General features: G+C 54.2%; 1 protein-coding gene across 2 annotated transcripts; it reads right to left on the bottom strand.

Moving 5' to 3' along the window:
* Positions 1-1,485: 1,485 nt before the first annotated feature.
* Positions 1,486-17,886, bottom strand: PTPRN (protein tyrosine phosphatase receptor type N; the record flags this gene model as incomplete). Of its 2 annotated transcripts, XM_084231125.1 has the most annotated exons (23): positions 1,486-2,144; positions 2,338-2,411; positions 2,592-2,656; positions 3,310-3,363; positions 6,159-6,325; positions 7,500-7,619; positions 7,721-7,798; positions 8,008-8,081; positions 8,227-8,374; positions 8,472-8,672; positions 9,108-9,326; positions 9,953-10,017; positions 10,188-10,267; positions 10,589-10,675; positions 10,865-11,139; positions 11,758-11,792; positions 12,342-12,473; positions 12,869-13,223; positions 13,304-13,565; positions 14,776-14,872; positions 16,014-16,127; positions 16,362-16,412; positions 17,781-17,886. In XM_084231125.1, the coding sequence occupies 23 exons, from the start codon at positions 17,884-17,886 to the stop codon at positions 2,073-2,075; spliced, it is 2,931 nt and encodes a 976-aa protein (XP_084087251.1). In that variant the 3' UTR covers positions 1,486-2,072. The 2 variants fall into 2 exon arrangements, with proteins under 2 accessions (XP_084087251.1, XP_084087252.1); XM_084231126.1 differs by lacking the exon at positions 10,589-10,675.
* Between the last annotated feature and the right edge of the window lie 3,257 nt (positions 17,887-21,143).

The following is a 21,143-nucleotide window of genomic DNA, read 5'->3' on the forward strand; positions in this document are numbered from 1 at the left end:
GATCGCATGGCCTCGGCAGGGTGTGTGGCCTGTCAGGGTGGGTGTGTGGATCCCGCCTTGACCCAAAGCCCTGGCCGCTGGCTCCGTGCTGAGACCGCCTGCACGAGTTATCCTGAATAAACTTTGAGACTGGTGGGTGTGCCTGCTGCCTTCTTTGGACTCCAGTTACCTCCTACGTGGCGGGAACTCATTCCTGCAGCCGCATGCCCACCGACACTCAGCAGCCCAGCTGGAGGGCCAGGCCAAGTTCAGACGTGCCTGAAAGCCTGGGGACCGACAGGGCAGGTGACTTGGTGAAAACCTGTGAAACGTCCTCCCTCAGCCCAGACTGAGCCGCTCTTGAGGTATGATGGCGACGCTGCCTTTCCTGCGTGGAGGGAGTTTCGCCCCAGCTGGGTTCCCCCTCTATCTCCAGACATGTGCAGAGAGACCCGGCAACCACGGGCAAGCACCTTAGCTTCGTCGGTCAGGGCAGCACCGCTCCCCATAATGCTTCCATTCCAGAGCGTGGCTTCTTTAAGACCACAGGGCCCATATGCCATTTTTCTCAAAGCAAAGGGGCAGTGTCTCCTGAAAGAGGAATCTCAAGCCTCCAACTCAAGAGAATCTGTTGGAAGTTTGTAAAATGGCTGTTTGGCCCACTTGGACCTTGAGATGAGCTGGAGTTGAGCAGGAGGGCCTGCGGGCTGCAGGGGCCCTTCACTCCCTGCGCGGCTGGGATGTGGCTGGTGGGGCAGAGCACTGCTCATCCTAGTCATTCTCATTTATGGAGACCGGGTAAAATCAAGTGGCCCTAACCCAAGCAGCCCCAGACCGAAGGTTCTTTTTGCCTCATTTCTGTGTCTACCATCTTTGTCCAAGGGCCTGTTGTGAAATGCAGGTGAGGTCTCCTGGGCCCACATGGAATGGATGGTTCTGGAAGCCTTCCGGGGGCTGGCAGATGGGAGAGAAAGGGAGAAAGTGCCCTTGCCCCAGGTGAAGGTCTGTTCTACAACCCACACAGCAAGTCAGACTCCAGAAGTTTTGCTTAAGGCATGGAAGGCACTTTGCCTGTACCACCTCCTTCAGGCCTATCTTCGGAGGAACATTATTCCTAAGGCTGAAGTTCATGAAGCATTGAGAGCAGAATCAGCCAAGCAGTCAGGCATGCCTGGGTGTGAATCCATCACTCATGGGAAATGTGACTTTGGGCAAGCTCTGTGCCGCAGCCGGATGTCAAGTGGGGCTAATAAATTGGAAGCGCTGCGAACACTCAATAAGTTAATGTCTATAAAGCCATTGGAGACTGGCGGCCACATGGGAAAAGCATAAAAAATACTGCTCATTGCTATTTGCTATCACTCAGGCTGGGAGAGCCAGCTCTGCCAATGCCCAGGCTCTGCTGTGGGCCCTGGCAACTCCAGAGATGCCCAGCAGCGCAGGCTGCTGCATAGAACTGGGGTCTGGAAGCCGGGCAGATAGATGCACAGGAGTCTAGGCTGCAGTTGCACACACAACACACTAACTTTATTCACATTGATACAAAAGTAGATTTTTCTAGAAATGTTATCTTGGACCAGAGAGAGGGAGTGGAGTAGCACATGGTGTGAGGGCGGAGGGAGGAGGCCAGCAGGAAGGGCTGGGTGGAGTATGGGTCTCAGAGGCATGAGGGCAGGCAGCAGGGGCTGGAAAAGCAGGGGGAGCTGGGTATAGCGGTCCCTCCAACCTACTCTGTCCACACTGGAGGGTGGTGGGGCAGGGGGTCCACACAGACATGTCAGGAGCATCCAGATGGCGGGAGATGGGGGCCAGGAAACTCAGGCAGGAGAAGGCTCTGGGTGGAATTGATTTTCCTCTCTCCTGGCTAGCTGACAGCTCCCCCTGGGGTGCCCTTGGCTCCAGCATGCACCCTCGAGGCTGGGCGGCCTGGCCTCCAGCTTCCCCTTCCTTACACAGTGCTCCTGGAGGGCTGGGCTTGCCCAAGAGGGGCCAAGGTGACGGGTAGGGTGTGGGCTTTGGGATGGCACACAGATAGATGCTCACACAGGCAAAGAGGGGGCAGAGGCGGGGCTGCCCGCAGGGTCCCCAGGGTCTCACTGGGGCAGGGCCTTGAGGATGGCGTTCACCTCCTCAGCCACAGCTGTCAGAGCAAATTCAAACTGGTCCTGGGGAAGGGCGGTGAGAGAAGGGTCAGAGGAGGCCCCTGGCAGGGGGAGCTGGGAGTCCTCTTGGGGAAGGCACAGGGGTTGGGATAGAGGCCAGTGAGAGGGGACGCCTGCTGCTGGCTTCCCCAGGGTGCTGGAGAAGTGGGTGCTAGGGGAGGGTGGCAGGTAGGGTCAGGCAGGGAGGAACAGTCACCTTGGAACGCACGAGGCCAGGCCGCTGATCCCGGACATGCTCCAGTGTGGCAGCGATGTCAATCTCCTTTACTCCTAGAAGGGACAGGCCAGGGGAAGCCAGCAGTTAGAACCCAGAAAGCCTGAGGCATCTGGATGTGGGAGGCTTGGAGGATCGAGGAAGCTTGGGGGGGGGGGGTGGCAGTCTGCCTCCACATGAGCCCCCACAACCTTGGGTGCTGGCGTGGGCTTCAGGCACTGCGGGCAGGTCCTCACCTTTCGCCATACGGTTCAGTACCATGTCAATGAGGATGTAGGTGCCAGTTCTCCCTGCACCATCGCTGCAACGGGAGATGGTGACAGGCTCAGCTGGGGACCCAGCAGAAAGCAGGGGCGGTGCAGAGACATGCAAGTGTGGCGGGGGAGGCTGGTGGAGCCGCTGGGGTGGGTGTGAGTGAGACGAGGGTGAGGGGCTGGTCACGGCACCTGGGCCCTGGGAACCTGGTCTGGAGTGGCAGAAGCCTGTGACCCACAGGCTGGTGGTGTCCCTTGGGTCATGTGCCAAATGAAAGAGCCCTGCTCAGCCCTGAGGCGGAGGCCTTGGAAGGGACGGCAGTGGCCCTTTCTAGCCTCTGGCCAGGATTCTCATCGGCCGATTTTTTGTGTAAATGGCCAGGTAGTATTTTCAATTTGGGGACCACACAGAGTCCCTGTCACACCATCTTCTTTCATTGTTTTCTTTCTACCATTTAAGAATGTGAATATCATGCTTAGTTCATGGGCTAATCAAAAGCAGACAGTAGGCTGGACATGGGCCGTGGGCTGTAAGTGGCCGGCATCAAGGGGACTGGCAGGCAGTGTGCGTGGAAGGTATCTGGGGAAGGGGACAGAGAGAGGGCAGGAACCAGGAATGCCCCATGCAGAGCCTCTGGTCAGGCTGTCTGTCCCCTTCCATCCCTGCCCCCAGGCTCCAGCCCAGCCCCCCTCCACGCACCTGCAGTGCACAATGATGGGGCAGGAGCGGCCCCTGTAGCACTTGTTCACCTTCCTGCAATAAGAAATGCATGTGAGGGCAGGGGCCCGCCAGCAGAGTGGGGGAACTGATGCACACCCCGTGGGCCTCTCTTCTTTTCTCCCCGCGTGCCCCAGGCAGAGCAGGGACACGGACTGCAGAGAGGAGTCAGGGCTGGAGGCAAAGATCGGAGATGGTGTGGGTGGCACTGGACTTTGTAACTTGGAGCTACGCGCCCCAACTATGCACCTGGAACAACTATTTTACCCCTTTGACCCTCGGTTTTCTTACCTGCAAGATGAGAATGATAATCACAGTAACCTCTTTAAAGCTCTTACCATGCTTACATGAGTTAATGTGGGCAAAGAATTATGTGCGAGGTCTGGCACATAGTAGATGCTCAGTGCATGGTGACTATTGTTAATGAGCACACGTAATAATGTAACAGCCACCTCTGCCAGAGGCCGGGGGGATGGACTTGCCAGTGACTCCCAGGGTTTCAATCTTGCCACATCCTTGCTCTGCCCTTCACTGTCCTCCATAACTGCCTAGGATACCCTCCCTCCCTACTCAGGCTCCTGTGTTCTCACAGCGGTGAGACCAGGTAACCCTGGGCACAAAGTTCCTCTGGCTGAGGCAGGACAACAGCTCTGAACCTTGCGCTGTTGCTATTTCCTTGGATCAGTCTCACTGCAGCACAGGTGCTCTGTGGTTGGCTTGTAATCAGACTTGGGGTCCACTTGGACCTCGACTCGTCTCTGCTGCCTGATCACATGTCAGCAAGGGGCCAGGGGTTCCTCCCTACCTCCCTGGCCCAGTCTAACTTCATCCCTTTAACCCTCTTGCTTGGATTGAAGAGTTACCTAGAGAATTCTGATGCCCCCCAAACAGCAAAGACTTTCTCAGGGATTGTTAAAATGCTTCAGGGGAAGCTGAATCCCTAAGACCTGCCGGTGTCAGGCAACTTCAGGTGGTTTTATAAGAGCCCACGTTGCTTTCTGGCATGTTGGGCTCATGTCAGAGGGCTGGGTGGCAAGACAGTTCCAACAATGGTTCCCACTCATTGAATAATAATTTTGAGAATAAATAGTATCTAGAATTAATGGAGCCCTGGCTCTGTGCCAGGCACTTAAACTAGATTTTAGACACTTGATCCTTTTGACTCTTGTAACAGCACCTAAGGTGGAGGCTACTGTGCTCAGGCAGGGAAGGAGACATGAGAGGTCAAGGAACTTGCTCAGGGTCACTTTCTGGGATTAAAAAGAATTTTTCCTTACCTCTAGTAGAACTTCATCAAACTATATTATTAAACAGCAATTAATTTTGTTCTGAGAGTCTAGTGCAACTGAGTTTACGTAATTCCAACCTAAAGCAAAGCTTACCTGTACAGCCTTAAAACAGCTCCATGCACTAGTTCCCTAAGGATGGTTTAAATGTGGAAAACAGAAAATAGCCCCCATATGCCTGGCACTGAGAAGCCTGGGCCTCAGACCCCAGGGACCCCAGTTAGAAAGCACTGTGCTGAGGTTCTGAATCTATGCCCCTGTCCCCCCCCCCAACTCTGGTCCCTGCCCTCTGTCCAGCACCAAGAAGAGGGCAGGCCAGCAGGGTGGGGGTGGGGAGAGGACAGGCCTGCAGGGGGTGGGGATGGGGCCAGCCGGTGGCCACAGGATTCTCAGCCACCTAAGTGTGGGTTGGGGTGGGGAGTGTTGGGGGAGGCAGGGGCTGCAGAGGCTGGCCTGTTCGTGGCCTAGTTGTGGTTTGGGTGTCGGAACAGGTCAAGTCCCTGCTAGCTTCCCGTCCCCACCGCTACCTGGTTCCCAGAGAACCCCAAGATCCTCTGCATTCCCTTTGATAGTATCTGTCTCCTCCCTGTGTCCCTCCAGCCCCCAGCTCTCCCAGCAGCCTTGGGTGGCCCCCGGGTCCCCATGTCCTGTCCTGTCCATGCAGCGGCCACACCTGCCAATGATCACTTTTGTGACTATGCAACTGGAGTGAGAATACTAGCTGCAGATCACAAAAATGACGCCGGCAGCTGTGAGAGAGAGAAAGAGAGGAGGGAAGGGAGAGCGTGGTGGAGAGACAGACATGCGGAGGGCCAGGAAGAGGGAGGCGGCCAGGTGAGACAGGGACAAAGAGGGGCAGGGGGGACAGCCAGGACGGGGAGGTGGAGAGAGACAAAGAGACAGAACACGGGGCAAGCGCAGAGGAGAGAGAGAGTGTGTTGGGGGTGGGAAGAGGAAAAGGAAGGGAAACAGAATAAGACAGACAGGGAGAGAATTAAAAATAGAGGCAAGAGCCAGAGGGATCAGGCCAGGGAGATGCCAGGCGGGGTCGGCGGGTACAGGCGCAGGGAAGGCTTGCCAGGGCGTGGCAGGACACACAGCAAGGACAGACGGGGAGGCAGGGGCAAGGGAACTGCGCGGTTGGAAACCAGGCCCGTCCTTCTTGGGGACGGGGGTGAAAGAGAAGCCAGACAGGGAACGGAGAGGGCCAGAGTAAAAGGCGGCGTGACAGGGCGACGCAGAACAGCAGATGGGGGACACCGAGCACGACCACGGCGGGCGGGCGGGGCGGGCGGGGTGGGCGAGGGGTGCGCACAGCGACACAAAGCATCAGTCCTGGTTGGGAGGGTCTGGAAGGGGCGGTCGGAGGTCAGAGGTCAGAGGCCAGGCCCCAGGTCAGGTTCGAGGGCCCGCCTCACATAACCTTGTCCCCAGGAGGAGCCGGAGAGCTGGGGGGTCGCCCCTGGACCCCTGCCCCGGGGCTGCCCTCCCCCCGACCCCGGGAGCTGCGCGTGCAGGCGCCCACGCCGCGGCGCGCCCGCTCACCTGCGGAAGTCCAGCAGCGGCCGCGTGGAGGCCGGGGTGCCCTCTGCCGGCCAGCTGAGGAAGTGGAACTGGGTCAGCGTGCGCGTCTCCTGGGTCTGCACGTTCTTCAGGTAGAAGCTGCGCACCAGGAAGTCCTCGCACCAGATGTGCTCGGACACCAGGTTCACCTGCGGGGCGGGGCCCAGGCCTCAGCGTGCCGGGGCCTGTCCCTGCGTGCACGCTCCGCGGCCTCTCCGGACCCCAGGCCCCCGCCCCGCCAAACCCGGCGTGTGCAAATTCTAAATCCTCCAGGAAGCTTCCCCAGCTGCCCAGGCCCCTGCTCCTGGGAGCTCTAGCTGCTCCTGTCACTCATCTACTGCGCAGGGCAGCTGGTGGCTCTTCTGCCTGCTTGCAACTCTTGTGAGCGTCTGGAGGTCAGTTTCTCCTTCTTCAGAGTCTAGCAAGTGACAGTGCTACGATGCGCCATAAACTTATTTGATCTTTTCTTCACTCATGAGTAAGGCCAATAAAATTTTAAAAAGAGAGAGCTCATCTGGTTGTGAAAAAACTGCTGTCCAGTGCGCATCTGGTGACGAGCAGACTCTCTTCAGATCTTACTAGTGGGGCCTCCCTGGTGGCGCAGCGGTTGAGCGCTGGGTTGTGAAGCTGCCTGCAGCCTCTGCGGCGCTGGTTCGATCCCTGGCTGCTCCCCGGCCACCGGAGGAGGGTCCCACATGGCGCGCAGACCTCTCCTGCCGCCCGCTGCTCCCCTCAGCAGTGTACTTCGGTCCTTCTGCCTGCTCTGCTCCCTGCTCTGGCTCTGGTGAATTCTCTCACCCTCCCATGCTTCTGACTGTACCCAGTGCTTGTATAAATAAATCTTAAAAAAAAAATCTTACTAGTGGACGCACCTGCTCCCATTTGTCAGGGATTTGTTTCTCTTTCCCTTGCTTTCTATCTGCCCAGTTTCCCCTACGTATCCTCTGTCCTAAAGAAAAAGTTTGATTCCACTTTACGTAAGCAACGCATGTGACTGATGGGATTCTTTCTTTGCTTTGGCCCCCAGGGAACTCAGAACTAAGTTAGGCTCAATTAAAGTAGGGGTTAGTCTTGGTCTTTGGGTGCACTTAGTTTCCCTGTCTCATCCACTCTTGGTTCTTAGCTTCAGTGGTTTTATAGTTTTATTTCTATACTTTCTAGTGTAGGCCCCTGCAAATATTTTTGGTCTAAACCAGACACACATTTGCACACACATATTCATGCGCACATACATGTACACGTGTTTATGTACATACATGTATAAATGGTCCACCGTCCACTTTCCCCACTCCCATTGTCCCCTGGCTGGGGTGTCCTGCTGACCTCATATACATGGTACAGGGAGGAGCCCTCATCGGGCCAGTAGCGGTCACACTGCTTGACACCATCCTCCACCAGCGGGGTCAGCATGACGATGACGGTGCAGCCACTCTCCCACACCATCTAGGCACAGAGAGACAGGTAAGTTGCTTCCATCCTCCCTGGGACGGGGCCAGCCCTGGCTGACACTAGGTCCCTGGAGAAGCCGGCCTCCAAGAACCCACCTGCCAGAAGTCTGCGATGGTGTGGGAGAGCGGGCCCTGAGTGGCTATGTAGGCTGGCATCCGAGGGTCGTGTTCAATCTGGGGGCAGGAAGAGACAACGTGAACCAGAATGAGAAATGCCGAAGGGAGAGGGCCAGGGCCTGGGGGAAGCTGGGCCCCCCATTTCCATGCAAGGCTATCAGGCTCCAGCATTCCAGGGCTTTGAGGGGGGTGGGTGGTGAGCATAAGGGAATGGACTTATTTGTGCCAGGATAAGAAGGGCAGGGGTGCGGGCTGGGGCCACTCACGATGGGGCTGGCGTTGATGTAATCACTCCGGGAAGGGCTGCTCTCCACCTTCAGCTTGATGCGAGCATGGTCATCTGCAGAGACCCCCGCATCCCACCCCACGTGCGCCATCATTAGGGTGCTGGCACCTCTGTCATTCAGCCTCAGCCCTCCCCCAACCTCTGCGGCGCTCCCAGCAGACACAGGGGTGAACCCCATTGGCCAGCAGAGCTCGCTCACAGGGCAGGAAGTCAGGATGGCGGTTCTTTTTGAGGTTGCCCTCTCCCTGGGCGGTGGCGCAGGTGTTGGGCTCTGCCTGGTAGGCACACAGGGCCTGCCACTCCTTGGCCAAGCGGTCACGGTTCCGCAGGTGGTCCTCCATGTACGCCTACAGGGACACACAGCCTGGCTCGGCCCACACCACCAGGCCGGCCTCCTCCACCTACCTGTCCCTTCACCCCCTCCGCACCGGGCCCCGTCCTGACCAGAATCATGTGTCCTGTGGAGATGTCCATGTTGGCCTGGGCCGGCTCCTCACACCAGGACGGTGTGCTGCTGTGGGAGCTGGGGCTGGCCTGGGCCGCGTCGCTGAACTGAGAGGACACGCTGCTCACCCGCGAAGGCTCTGGCGGGCCCTCCGCCCGGTTGAACAGGGACTTTGTGGCCATGTGCTGGCGGCACAGGTCCTGCGGGGGAAGATCGGGGCGGGGGGAGCCCGTGGGCCCCCGGATGCCTTTTCAGCCAGATCCTGGGCTCGATTCTGAATCTTTAAGTTCATCCTCGATTGATTTGAAATGAAACCATCTCCTCTAGGGTAGGGTGTCTGGCTTGGCCCTCACCTTTATTGGGGGGGCTCTGCTTGACAACCTCAGCTATCACATGGTGGAGACCCAGAGCCAACTACAGCTTTGGGAAGAACCTTAGGAACTGTCTGCTCCCAGTTCCATCAGAATGCCTGCTCCCCACCCTGTTGGGGCTCTCCAGACTCCGCCTAATGTCCTCAGGGATGGATACTCACTCCCTAGTCAACTCCCACCTTCACCCCATGCCAGGCCTTCCCAAGCCCCTTCCATCCCCTTCCATCCCCTCCTCTCCCCTCAACAAGCTTTGGATTTGCATACCTGGTACTCAAAGGTAGTGTCCCCCTGAGCCCCCTCAGGCCCCAGGGCTGCCAGGTGCTCCTTGTCGCACTGCCGCGCGTGCTGCCGCATACACAGAGCCACCGCCAGAGCCACCAGCAACCCGGCCACCCCCGCCAGGGCCACCAGGGTCAGCAGCACTGAGCGCAGGGGGGAGGTGCTGTGCGCCTTTCGCGGAAGGACCGCGGCTGCCTCCTCCCTCTGTGGGAACAAGACTAGAATCAAGGGCGGGCACTGGGAGAGGGCATTTAGACACTTAGTCACCCCTGTCCCGGGCAACAGGGTGTCCCCTGGGGCAAAGCTGGAGGAAAGGGGTTCAGTGGTGCAGGCAGAAGGGCTCAGGGAGGCCCAAGACCCTCCTCTAGTCCCATCAGACCAACCCAACCGCATTACCGCGCGGGTGACATAGTGGGGGACCCGCCCCCACCAGGAGTTTTTACATTTAAAATAGAAAGTGTAGTGGAACCCAGTGGACAGGATATAAAACTTCAGGGTTGGATCAAGTGCAGAAGCATAGTTTGAGTTTATGTGCGACCTGGGCTAGGAATGCAAACACTACTCAGGGTGTTAGGGAGGTCTCAGCAGGTGCCTGCCCAGGGAGGTCTCAGCAGGTGCCTGCCCAGGGTGCTGCCCGCTGCAGGGAGGGCCCGCTGGGGCCATCTGCTGGTCAGGGAGACAACTGCACGGAGAGAGGGCTGCCTTGGCTGAACTGCGCCCTGGTGAGCTGCACGAGGTTTCAGCTCCTTTTCTCTTGCCAAGTTTGCCTCCACCTCTCATTGGCAACATTACCCTCTGGGTTTTTAACTGGCTCACCAGTCAGCTCATACCTGTCCCACTCCTGTCTGCAAGATCTGGAGCCCTGTCTGTGCTTCCAGTTTGGACTTCATCAGCCCTGCAGGTAGGATGAACTTAAGTCAGTCTCTTCAGCCAAGGCGGTCTCCACTCCATGTTATGTTATGCCATGTGGCAGGCGAGACCCACATGGGCTGAGAACATTTAAAGACACATCATCCACAGGCTGTATATCCTACTAGGGCTGAGGTCGGGGTAGGCATTATTTACCAGCTTTCTGGGTCACATCAGCCAAGGTCAGGTTCTGTTCATTGTGCCGGATGCGAAAGGTGAGGGCTGGTCCCACCACACTGCCAGATAGAAGCTAGGTTACTGCCTTACTCCTCCTAGGCTGCAGACTCAAAAAGAGGCCAGCTCCGGCCCTCTCCCCAATAGAGAAGGGGGCTGAAGCGGATCAGAGATGCCCTACAGCAGCAGCTGAGGCCAGGGAGACTGTGTGGGGCCAGCAGCAGGGCTAGGTGTGGCTGTGCCTTCAATGCAGTTGGACCCTTACTCAGTGCTTGTCTTCTCCTCCTTCCCTGAGCACCTCCAGCCACCTTCTGCCTCAAGCTACCTTCTAGATCTCTGCTACCTTTTAGATACCTGCCACCCCAGCCAGATACCAGTCCCACCTGATGTTGATGAAGCTGCCCGAGGACATGTGCACGTGCTCAGCCAGGATCTCCAGCAGTTTCACTCCTGCAGCCAGGCTCAGGGGCCTGAAAGTGGTGAGCAGGCAGAGGGAGGAACGTGGGGACCCTCTTGATCACTTTCTTGAAACAGGCCACCATTGGGGGTGCAGTCACCCATCCCTCTGTCTACTTCACGTCTAGATTTCTACTGTCTGCCTCCTGCCAGGCAGCCATCCCAGCCCCAGTGTGCTGGAGACCTTGCCCAGGCTTCCTTACTTTTGGTCAGTGACAATGTAGCCATATTCCTCTGCCGAGGGCTGAGTTGAGGGCTGCCCCGCCACGGTGGGCTGACTCTGGCTCAGTGGACTCTTTTTCTCCAGCAGGACAGATGTGGCTGCAGAGCCAGCAGTTTTGGGGGGCTCAGAGGATCCAGACCCCAGCACCTGCTGGGCTTTATTGGAGGTGGGGACGGCAGTGGGGTATACAGGCAGGGAAGGGGTAGGGGGTGGAGGCTCTGCTGTGTCTCCGCCCTGCATCTGCTCCTCCACCGTCTGTTAGAAGAGATGATGGAGGTGTGGTTTCTGCACAGAGCAGGGGCGGGGGTAGGCTGGGGAAGTAGGGGGTACATCTAAACTCTGGGGTCCCTACTGAGGAGCTGAGGACTTGCTTCTCTTTTTACCCCCATGGCCTAGTGCATCCACAAAGAAGCCACCCAGAAAAGTGAGCCAAGTGAATCAATGAATCAGTAAAAGACTGAATGTGTGGATCACAGTCAGAATAATCTAGAGGCTGGAGCTGGAGTGAGGGAAGCTGGGTTAGGACAGTTAGAATTTTTTAGCCACAAAAATCTTGGAAGTTTGACATGCGGTCCTGATGGTGGTGGGGGTGTCAGAAGCCTGCCTGCTCACAAATCCCTCTCTTCCTGGGGTTACTCAGGCAGAACAGAATCTGAATGAGGGGGGAGGGGGGAACGTAGTGACTCATGAATTCTGGTTTCTAGTTCTTGTACTGCCACCAATTTAAGTTCAGCTCTTAGGCAATGATTTAGCTGGGGCCTTAGTTTCCCCAGAATGAGGGGTGGGAGGATAGAGGTCCTGCTCCTGAGGTTTAGATTCAAAAGGGTTTGCTGCCCTGGGGCATTATGGATGAGGGAAGCGCAGGGCACTCACTTTCTTGATGTCAGCGCCTATGTTTACAACCCCTCCTGCAGAGACAGGAAAAACAAGACTCTGGGCAAAGGGCCCAGATCCACACAACACTGGGGGGAGGAAGGGCCAAGGACCCTGAGCTTACACCTGCTGCTGCCTCCTTCCCTTGGGTCAGTGACCAAGACACTGGTCTTTGGTCTCATCCTAAGCTGGATCTCCCACCTCCAGGCTTCTGCCTTGAAATTCATGTGCTCTAAGTGGTTGTCACCCCCTCCAGGCCACACCCACCAGTCACTGGCTTCTCCTTCCCCTTAGCCACACCCCCTCCTCATCAGTCATCAGCCATCTCCTCATCAGTCCTCTCGGGACCCCTGCTCACACCCCATGTTCCCATTATTTCCACGCCTTCCCTGGTCTGCTTCCTCGCCTCCCCACCACACCCCCTTGCTCCTTGACCTTTGCTGGCCATGACCCGCTGTCTTGAAAGAATTCTCTTTCCTTGACCTTGACCCTGACCCTTTCCCTCTAGACTGCTCCAGGTGGTTTTGAGAGGTAAGGCAAGAAGACTCCGTGGAGCAGGTAGTGCTACAGAGACCCCCACTCACCCAGATTTTGTCCTGTGCCCTTGGGCAGCAGCTGCAACAGGGTGGAGAGGGTGGAGAGCTGCTCAGGGGTGAGCTGGTGCACCTCCACCCCGTAGCCTGCCAGCACAGCGGCCAGTCTCTTCAGAGTCGCGTCTGCTGGGAGCCAGACAGAGCTTAGTGCTGGTGGCATAAACTTGTGGGGTGCAGACGGTGCGTTGCAGGTGAGAGGGGATTAAGCATGTGAGAGGTTCTTCTCAAACATCAGGACACTGATGCCCTCTCCGCCCTCCTAGCCTCGCACAGTTTGGGGAAAAGACCTTCCTGGACCAAGACCCAACTTCAGCTCAACCATGGACATCCTGACTCTCCACTGAAGTCATGTCAGCTCCACCCCCAAGGAACCCGCATGGCCTACTGAGTGCCTGGCAGGGATCTGGTGGTCAGTAGACATTAGTTAGCTTTGTGAAAGGGTCTCAGTGCAAATCAGTAAAGGCAGGAGCCCCAGAAGCATTCCCCGCAGACAGGAAGGTGGACCTGAGGGCTGTTACCTGGCTGCTCTGCTGGTGAAGGCAGCTTCTCTCTGAGGCCCTCTAGTCTTCCCTCCTCATAGCCCTCTGAGGAGTCCTCTGCCCGGCTGCTGCCCCCTTGCTCCGGCAGCCTTGGTGCCCTGGCCCTACTGGGCACTGGCGGTTCCTGGGCCAGGTAAAGCAGTCCTGACTCCTGGAAAAGCTGAGCAGGTGAAGGCCCTGGAGGGTCCCCATAGGAGTGGCCAGGGTGAGCCCCAAACATGCCCTTGGGGGCAGTTCTGCTGAAGAGGGCAGGGGGTTCGGTCTTGGGCAGGGGGCCAACACTGGCCATCCCTGGGGAGCTCTCTGAGCCCCGGGAGCCATCACGGGAGGCAAACTGTGGGAAACCAGAGATCTGGGTAAGAGCAGAAGTCAGGGCTAGGGGGTTGGGGGGTGGGGCCGGTGTCTAGGACTCACCTGGTGGAACAGGTAGGGCTGCAGCAGGGCAGGTTCATAACTCAGGGCAGGGTGGGGGGGTTGTGGGGGTAGTAGTAGATGCTCCAAGAGGGGGGGCAGCAACTCAGCTTGCAGAGGGGACAGGGGAGAGCCTGCCCCACCTCCATCCCCACCCCCTGGAGGTCGAGGAAGGCGGTGCTGGGCAGCTGGGGCAGAGCCAGTGGGGATGCCCTGTAAAAGCAGCTCCCCTGCAGGACCAGATCTCCTGGGCACCAAGCCAGGCCTGGGGAAGAGAGCATGTATGTTGGTTGTGTCAGGCGAAGGCAGTGACCCTACAAGGCAGAGATGGTGCAGCCAGGCAGGCTCTGCAGTTTAGAGTGAGTTTGACCACTTGAGAAAGGAGGCAGCCTCAGGGGAAGGGGAGAGGGCCTAGCCTGTGACAGAGGTCATTGTCTCTCCCTGGCCTGGGTCTCTGAAACACAGCTGCAGAGGTCAGGGAAACACGGGGCTAGGGATGGAGAAGGGGGGCGGGGAGCGCGGGAGGCAGCCGGGAAGCTTTCTAGATGAATCGTGGCTGCAGCTTGCCCCAATGCCCCCGTGTATATGTTCCCACGCCTGGCTGTCCATGTCTACATTCAAATACTCCATCTGTACCACCCCCCACCAGGCCTTCATCACCCCAGCAGCATGACCCTCATTTACTTTCTTTGCAGAGTCTGCACTGCTCTTAACACACATTCTGGAATCCACTAGCATCTATACAGCCTTATTACTTATAGTATTAGATGAACTGTCTATGCTCTCAGAAGCCCTGCCCACCAGAAGATGACAGTATCTCCCACCATATACAATTCCACATAGTAATGAAACAATATTAAACCACCCCAGTCCATCAAAAATATAATTTGTTCCATGATGACTACTTTGATGTTTCCTTTAAAATATCAACTGTCAAAAAGCATAAATAAATAGAATAATTTTAAAATAATAAATATATAAAGACTTTTTAAAATACCAAATGTCCAAATTTTTCAAAACACTATAAAAATGCCCCTATGTTGGGGCCTCCCTGGTGGCACAAGGGGTTAAGTTGCAGCACTATGAAGCTATCTGCAGCCACTGCAGCATGAGTTCAATTTCAGCCAATTCCCACATGGTGCAGCAGACCTCACCTGTCTTACCTGCTGCTCCCCTCAGCAGTGCATTTCAGTAGATCTGCCTGTTCTGCTCCCCACTCTGTCTCTGATGAATCCTCTCACCCTCCCCAACCTGCACTTCTGGTCTACACCCCAGAAGAACTGCTGTCTGCAGTTCTTGTATGCATAAATAACTAAATCTTTAGGGAAAAAATGGCTGAATCCCCAGGGATGAACTCAGCTCCTACTGGGCATGTGAACCCTGCCTCTACTTCCCTCTCTTTTTCCTTCATCCATCAAAAAGGCCACAGACCCACTGACCTTTTCATGCTAGAGTCATTGAGAAAGGATGCCTACCTGTCCCTTGGACGGGACTCTGAGGGGTACAGCCTGGGGATGCGCTCCATCTCCTGGGAGATCACATACTGGGTGAGGTCATCATGCCACGACAATCCTGTCAGAGGACGGGATAGGGTGAGGTCGGCTTGGGACAGCCAGAGGGACCAATGACAGGGACCAGTAGAGATCAGATCAAAACCCCACCCCTTTCCTGCAGTGTATTGAGTTTGGCATAGCAGAGTGGCAGAGGAGGGGTCTCAACTCCTGGTGGGTGACTTGAGCTGTCCTTACCCCGCCTTCGGTATAGATTTTGGAGTCATACTGTCTTCAGTTACACTGTATTTGAATCTTCTGCCACTTACTAATGTGTGACTTTGGGCAAGTTGTTGAGCCTGCCTGGGACTCAGTTCCCTCATCTATAGAATGAGTTAATACCTCTTAAGATTGTTCTGCTAATTAAAAAATAACATAAAATGGTTAGAATAGCACCTGTCCTATAGCAAACCTGCAATAGTTGCAAAATGATAAAATTATTATCATAATTATCATTCCTGTTATTATTCTTTCTGTCCATCCTGAACCTCAGTTTCTTTTATTTTTAAAGTGAGAATAACATCTGTTCATGGGGCTGTTGTGAAGACCAAGTACAACAGGGTGATGAAAGTGCTTAGAGAACTCTAAAGCAGGATACACATAATTTAAACATTCCTCATCATCCTCATCTTACCCTGAGGCAGATCTGCTTTTGACCCTTCCTTCAGTGTACTTCTGCCCTCAGAGAAGCTAGACACTTGTTCTAAGGTACTAATCTACTTTCCACCTCCATTTCTTTTTCCCAGTTTCTGGATTAATAGTCTATACTGCTCTTATGTCATATTTTGGGATCAAGTAACATCCATTCCTGCCTTCTTCCCTATAACATTAGATGAACTATATTGTGTTCTTATTTAAGGTAAATTCTTCCATCTGAGAACTAGATTTTATCCCCTATCACCTACTCAAGAACACTTCCCACTTCCAATGACTTCTAGAAACTTCCTCTGAACTCCTCCAGGGAGTCTAGATGTGAAGAGCCCATCTCAAGGGTTCTATTTGAGTTGCTCCCTTCTCCAGCAAGGTCTGGGAAGGGGAAGGTTCAGAAGTGTGTGTGTTAGGAATATTCCATGATGAAAAATCTTTGATTCAGGTGGTACCTTAGTTCCCCATCCTTATCTTACTGGTTCCAGTCTCTCTCCTCCAGTTCACCTAGACCTCACCTTGGGACATGAGTTGTCGGAGCACACCTTGTAAGCGCTGAAGGACAGGGGAGGTGACTTGCAAGAGGGGCCGAGCCTGCCCCACTCCCACCTGGCACTGTCCAAACAAGCCATCTGAGAGGACAAAAGTGGTGTTACCAGGGAGCTTGGAAGAAGACACCCCAAAGTCCAGGATGCAAATGAATAGCACCCTTACCATCTCCTTGTATGGCTTCAGAGTATTATGTTCCTCCAGACCAGCCCCCCTTGTCCCCAAACCCAGCACTCCTTATCCATTCCATGCCTCCCTCCACATCTTTCTTATTGTGTCCCCCTGTCTGGTAAATCCTATACTTGGGCCTCACTCACCCTGAATACAGACTTCCAGGTGAGAGCAGAGCCTGCGGTCAAACAGGCAGCCTGTAGAGGGAGAGTGAGCAGACGTTCAGACTCCCCACACAGAATGATCAGATGGACGGACAGGCTGGGATGGGGAAGCAGATGGAGTCCATTCTTTCATTCTAAGGGAGGCTTGAAGCTGGTAGGAGCGGAGGGGGGAGTCTAGATTTCTTGAGAGAAAGCAGTGCAGGATCTAAGTTTGGATTCTAAGGATCTGCGAGTCTGGATCCTTTTCCTAAAAGCCTCAATTTGTTTAACGGAGTGATGGAGAGGCGGCTTGGGATGACGGTGGAGGACATACACTCTCTACCTGCAAGTACTACTGGCAAGTTTTTGCCTAAATTCCAAGGGAAAATGGACTTTCCTCCCCAAATCTCCAAAAGCATTCTAACCATGATGGCCTGGGGTTCGAAGGAGATGAAAACTCTAGCACCCCCCCAACCTCCGCGTAAAGCGGGGTCAGGGCGAGCCGGCCCGTGGCTGGCGCTGTCCGCGGTGCTGAAGCCCCGCGCGGGCGCCGCCGAGGGCTCGCCGGGAAGCAGCTATGGACGAGCAGGGAGGGGCGACAGGGCGGGGTGTGTCCACAAGGCCTGACCGCTCCGCCGTGCCAGCCCTCATCTTACCAGCCCGCAACGTCACAGGAAGTACCCTGAATTGGTTTCCAAGCCGTGTTTCCAAGCCGTGTGGGGAGGGCGCCAGACGGCCCCTTCCCCCGCAAGCCCCCTCCCACCCTCCCCCTGCCCGTGAGTCAGCGCCGGGCGTCTCAGCCCGCTCCGAAGTGAGTCAGCAGCGGGCCCGGCTGTGGGGAGGGGGAGGAAGGAGACCCTTTCATCTCCACCCTCGCTGTCCCTCCCCCCCCACCGGAGGGCCAGCCTCAGCAACCGGACCTCTGGGCTTGAAAACAAAACCCTGCAACGCGCCTGCAGCCTGGTTTTCTACGGGGCGCTGGGACCCCGAGGCTCTGGGCCGGGACGCCTGCAGCCCGGAGATCGGGGTTCCTTCTCCCGCCCCCTACTCCTGCACCCAATCCAACTCCTCGACGCCGGCCTTCACTTCCAGGGAGCCTCGCGACGCGCTTCTCCTGGGTCTTGCATCTCGTCTCCAAGCCCTCTTGTCCATAGCACCCCGGTCCTTCTCCCAAACCCGCGAGCTTCCCCTGAGCCCGCTTCTCTTAGGTCCCGCCCCCGTACTGCCAGCCCCACCCCCAGGCCTACGCCCCTTTCCTCCCAGCGCTTCGTCTCACAGCGCTTCCCCTGCCCCACTCCACACTCAGATTCTACCTGCGCTTCCCACCTTCGCGGCACTTCCCTCACCCCACGCCGAGTTTTGCTCCCGGCACCACCCGTTCTCCCTCCTTCCCTCCACCCCCCAACCCTGTTTCCTCCTGACCGTGGGCACTGATGGCGCTGCAGCCTCCCGGGCGGCTGCTCAGCAGCAGGAGACAGAGGAGCGCCCGGAGGCCCCCAGCACCCCCAGGCCTCCTTGGGCGCCGCATCCTTCCCGGCTCCCAGCGCTCGCTCTGCTGCCAGAGCCGCAGCGACGCGGGCTGGAGCCAGCCGGAGGGGCAAAGGCGGGGCCTGCCGCTCCCCACCCTCCTACGAGGCGGGGTCTACACGCCCCTCTCTCGGCAACTCGGCCAACCCGGGGCGGGTGGTGACGACATCTCCACCCCCGGCTCTTACGCTTATTTGCGTCAGAGGTGGCGTAAAAGCCCTGCTTACCCCGGCAGCAACCCGCCCTAGCCATCCTCCTCCAAATAGTAGGCGACTCACTAGCATCCCTACTTGGCCCCACACCTCTTTTTGACGCATGCTTCTCCCCTAGGACCGCCACCTCCACACCCAGGCCCAGCGGTGGCGAAAGGGTTACCGCACTGATAGTGTAGTATAAACCCTAAGATAAGGAGCAGAAAAGTAAATAACCTAGGTAATTATGCATCTTCATTAGTGGTATGGGTGGCATCCTTGAGAGCAGGAATGGTTAGGCATGTGTGCCAGGAGTCCAGTTCTAAGCAATGCCACCTCCTAGGGGTATAACTTTGGGCGAGTTGTTTCATCTTTCTGCACCCAAATTTCCCGATGGTAAAATGGAGGTGCTACTAAAACCTCCCCCACAAGATGGTTGTGAGGATTACAGGAGTTTAACTCACGTGGGTCACTCGGAATAACGACGTCACTGGCACACACTGAACACGAGACACACATTCGTTTTGCTGTTAACCTTGAAGCTCCTTTCTTTCGTCCTTTGCCACCAGGAGCTTCCAACAATCTTCTGTGTCCCATCAGCCCACATCTTGATCTCTTTTTACTGTCCTAGCTAAACAGCTGTGCACTTTCACCACGACTCTTGCTGTAATCATCTAATTTGCCTCTTACTTCCAGTCTTACCACCCATAAGCTAGGGAGTGAGTTTTCTAACGTTCAAATTTTATCACTTTACTCTCTGACTTTTCAGGAACGAATGTTCCAAAATACAAAACGTATTTTTTCTCTTTTTAGTATTTAAAATGAAATGATAGAGATCATATTTCTTTTATAAACATTTGAATATTTCTTTCCAAGACATAAGAATATTTTCCCATAACCAAAATGTCATCATGACATCTAACAAAATTTGCCATAATTCCCTCATATCATTTAATACTCAGTTCATATTCAAATTCCTCAGTTTCCAAAAATACTCTGATATGTTGTCAATATATATATATATATATATATATATATATATATATAGAGAGAGAGAGAGAGAGAGAGAGAGAGCTGAATAATATTCCATCATGTATCTATACCACATCTTCTTTCTTCACTCATCTGTCATTGGGCACTTAGGTTGTTGCCATAACTTGGTTATTGTAAATAGTGCTGCAGGGAACATAGTAGTGCATAGATCCCTTCAAATTAGAGCTTTTGTGTTCTTCCAGTAGATACCAGGTGAGGGATTGGTAGATCATATGCTAATCTATTTTTAATGTTTTGAGAATCTTCCATATTGTTTTCCATGAAAGCTGGATTAGCCTACATTCTCACCAACAGTGTAGAAGGGCTCCTTTTCCTCCACACCTTCACCAACACTTGTTGTTTCTGGTCTTTTTTTTTAATATTTATTTATTTATTTATACAAGAACTGGGGTACAGGCCAGATGTGCGGGAGGGTGAGAGGATTCACCAGAGACAGAGTGGGGAACAGAACAGGCAGACTGACAAAATACACTGCTGAGGGGAGGAGCGGGCACAACAGGAGAGGTCTGCTGCACCATGTGGGACCCTCGCCAGCCAGCCAGGATAGAAGCGGTGCTGCAGAGGCTGCGGGCAGCTTCACAGCCTGTGCTCAACCACCTGTGCCACCAGGGGAGGCCCTGTTTCTGGTCTTTTTAATGTGGATGGTTCTCACAGGTATGAGGTCATATCTCATTGTGGGTTTGACTTGCATTTCCCTGATAATAAGTGATGGTGAGCGTTTTTTAAGTGCCTGTTGGCTTTTTGTATGGATTATGATAAGTGAAATAATTTAGAGGGAGAAAGACAAATACCAGGTGATTTCATTTATACATGGAATATAAAAAGAAAAAAAAAAACAAAGTAAAGGAACAGACAGAAAATCAAAAATCTTGAAATCTGACCGCATAACAGAAAGGGAGAGCAAAGGGTAGAGGGAGACCAATGGATTATGGTGGATTATCAGGGCCATGGTGGTGGTGTGATAACATACATTTGTAGAGATTTAAATCAACATTCCCTCAAACATAATTAAAAAAGAAACAGAAGTAAGTGAACAAGGATCTCTGGTTGATGGAGTCCATAGACATCACCCTAGAATCATAAAGCCGAGTGAAGGTGGAAGATAATTTTTTTTTTTTTAAAGATCTGAACTCAAGCCCAAGTCTTTTCTCCTTTCTTTCTTTCTTTCTTTCTTTCTTTCTTTCTTTCTTTCTTTCTTTCTTTCTTTCTTTCTTTCTTTCTTTCTTTCTTTCTTTCTTTCTTTCTTTCTTTCTTTCTTTCTTTCTTTCTTTCTTTCTTTTAGATTTATTTATTTATACAAGCACTGGGTACAGTCAGAAGTGCAGGAGGGTGAGAGAATTCACCAGAGCCAGAGCAGGGGAGGCCCAATTTTAAATATTTTGAACTAAATATCAGTTATATATAACTGATATTTAGTTCAAAATATTTAAAATTTCTCTCCTAATTTTTTTGGCTCATGGGTTATTTAGAAAGCTGTTGTTTTCCAGACATTTGAGGATTTTCCAATTCTCCTTCTGTTATTGATTTCCAGTCTAATTCCATCATGGTCTAGGAAGATATTTTGTATGACTTCTATTCTTTAACATTTGTTAAGTGTTTTTTTTTAATTAATTAATTAATTTGTTTGTTTGTTTATACAAGCACTGGGTACAGTCAGAAGCGCGGGAGGGTGAGAGAATTCACCAGAGCCAGAGTGGGGAGCAGAGCAGGCAGAAGGACCGAAGTACACTGCTGAGGGGAGCAGCGGGCGGCAGGAGAGGTCTGCGCGCCATGTGGGACCCTCGCCCGGTGGGATCGAATCGGCGCTGCAGAGGCTGTGGGCAGCTTCGCAACCCAGCGCTCAACCGCTGCGCCACCGGGGAGGCCCTGTTAAGTGTGTTTTGTGATGGTCTATCTTGATGAAAGTTCTATGTGAACTTGAGAAGAATATGTATTTGGCCCTTGTTGCACAGAGTATTCTAAATGTCGATTAAATCAAGCTGATTGATAGTTGTGTTCAGAGCTGGTAAACCCA

The sequence above is a fragment of the Talpa europaea genome (assembly GCF_964194135.1).
Source record: "Talpa europaea genome assembly, chromosome: 1".
Classification (NCBI taxonomy): domain Eukaryota; kingdom Metazoa; phylum Chordata; class Mammalia; order Eulipotyphla; family Talpidae; genus Talpa; species Talpa europaea.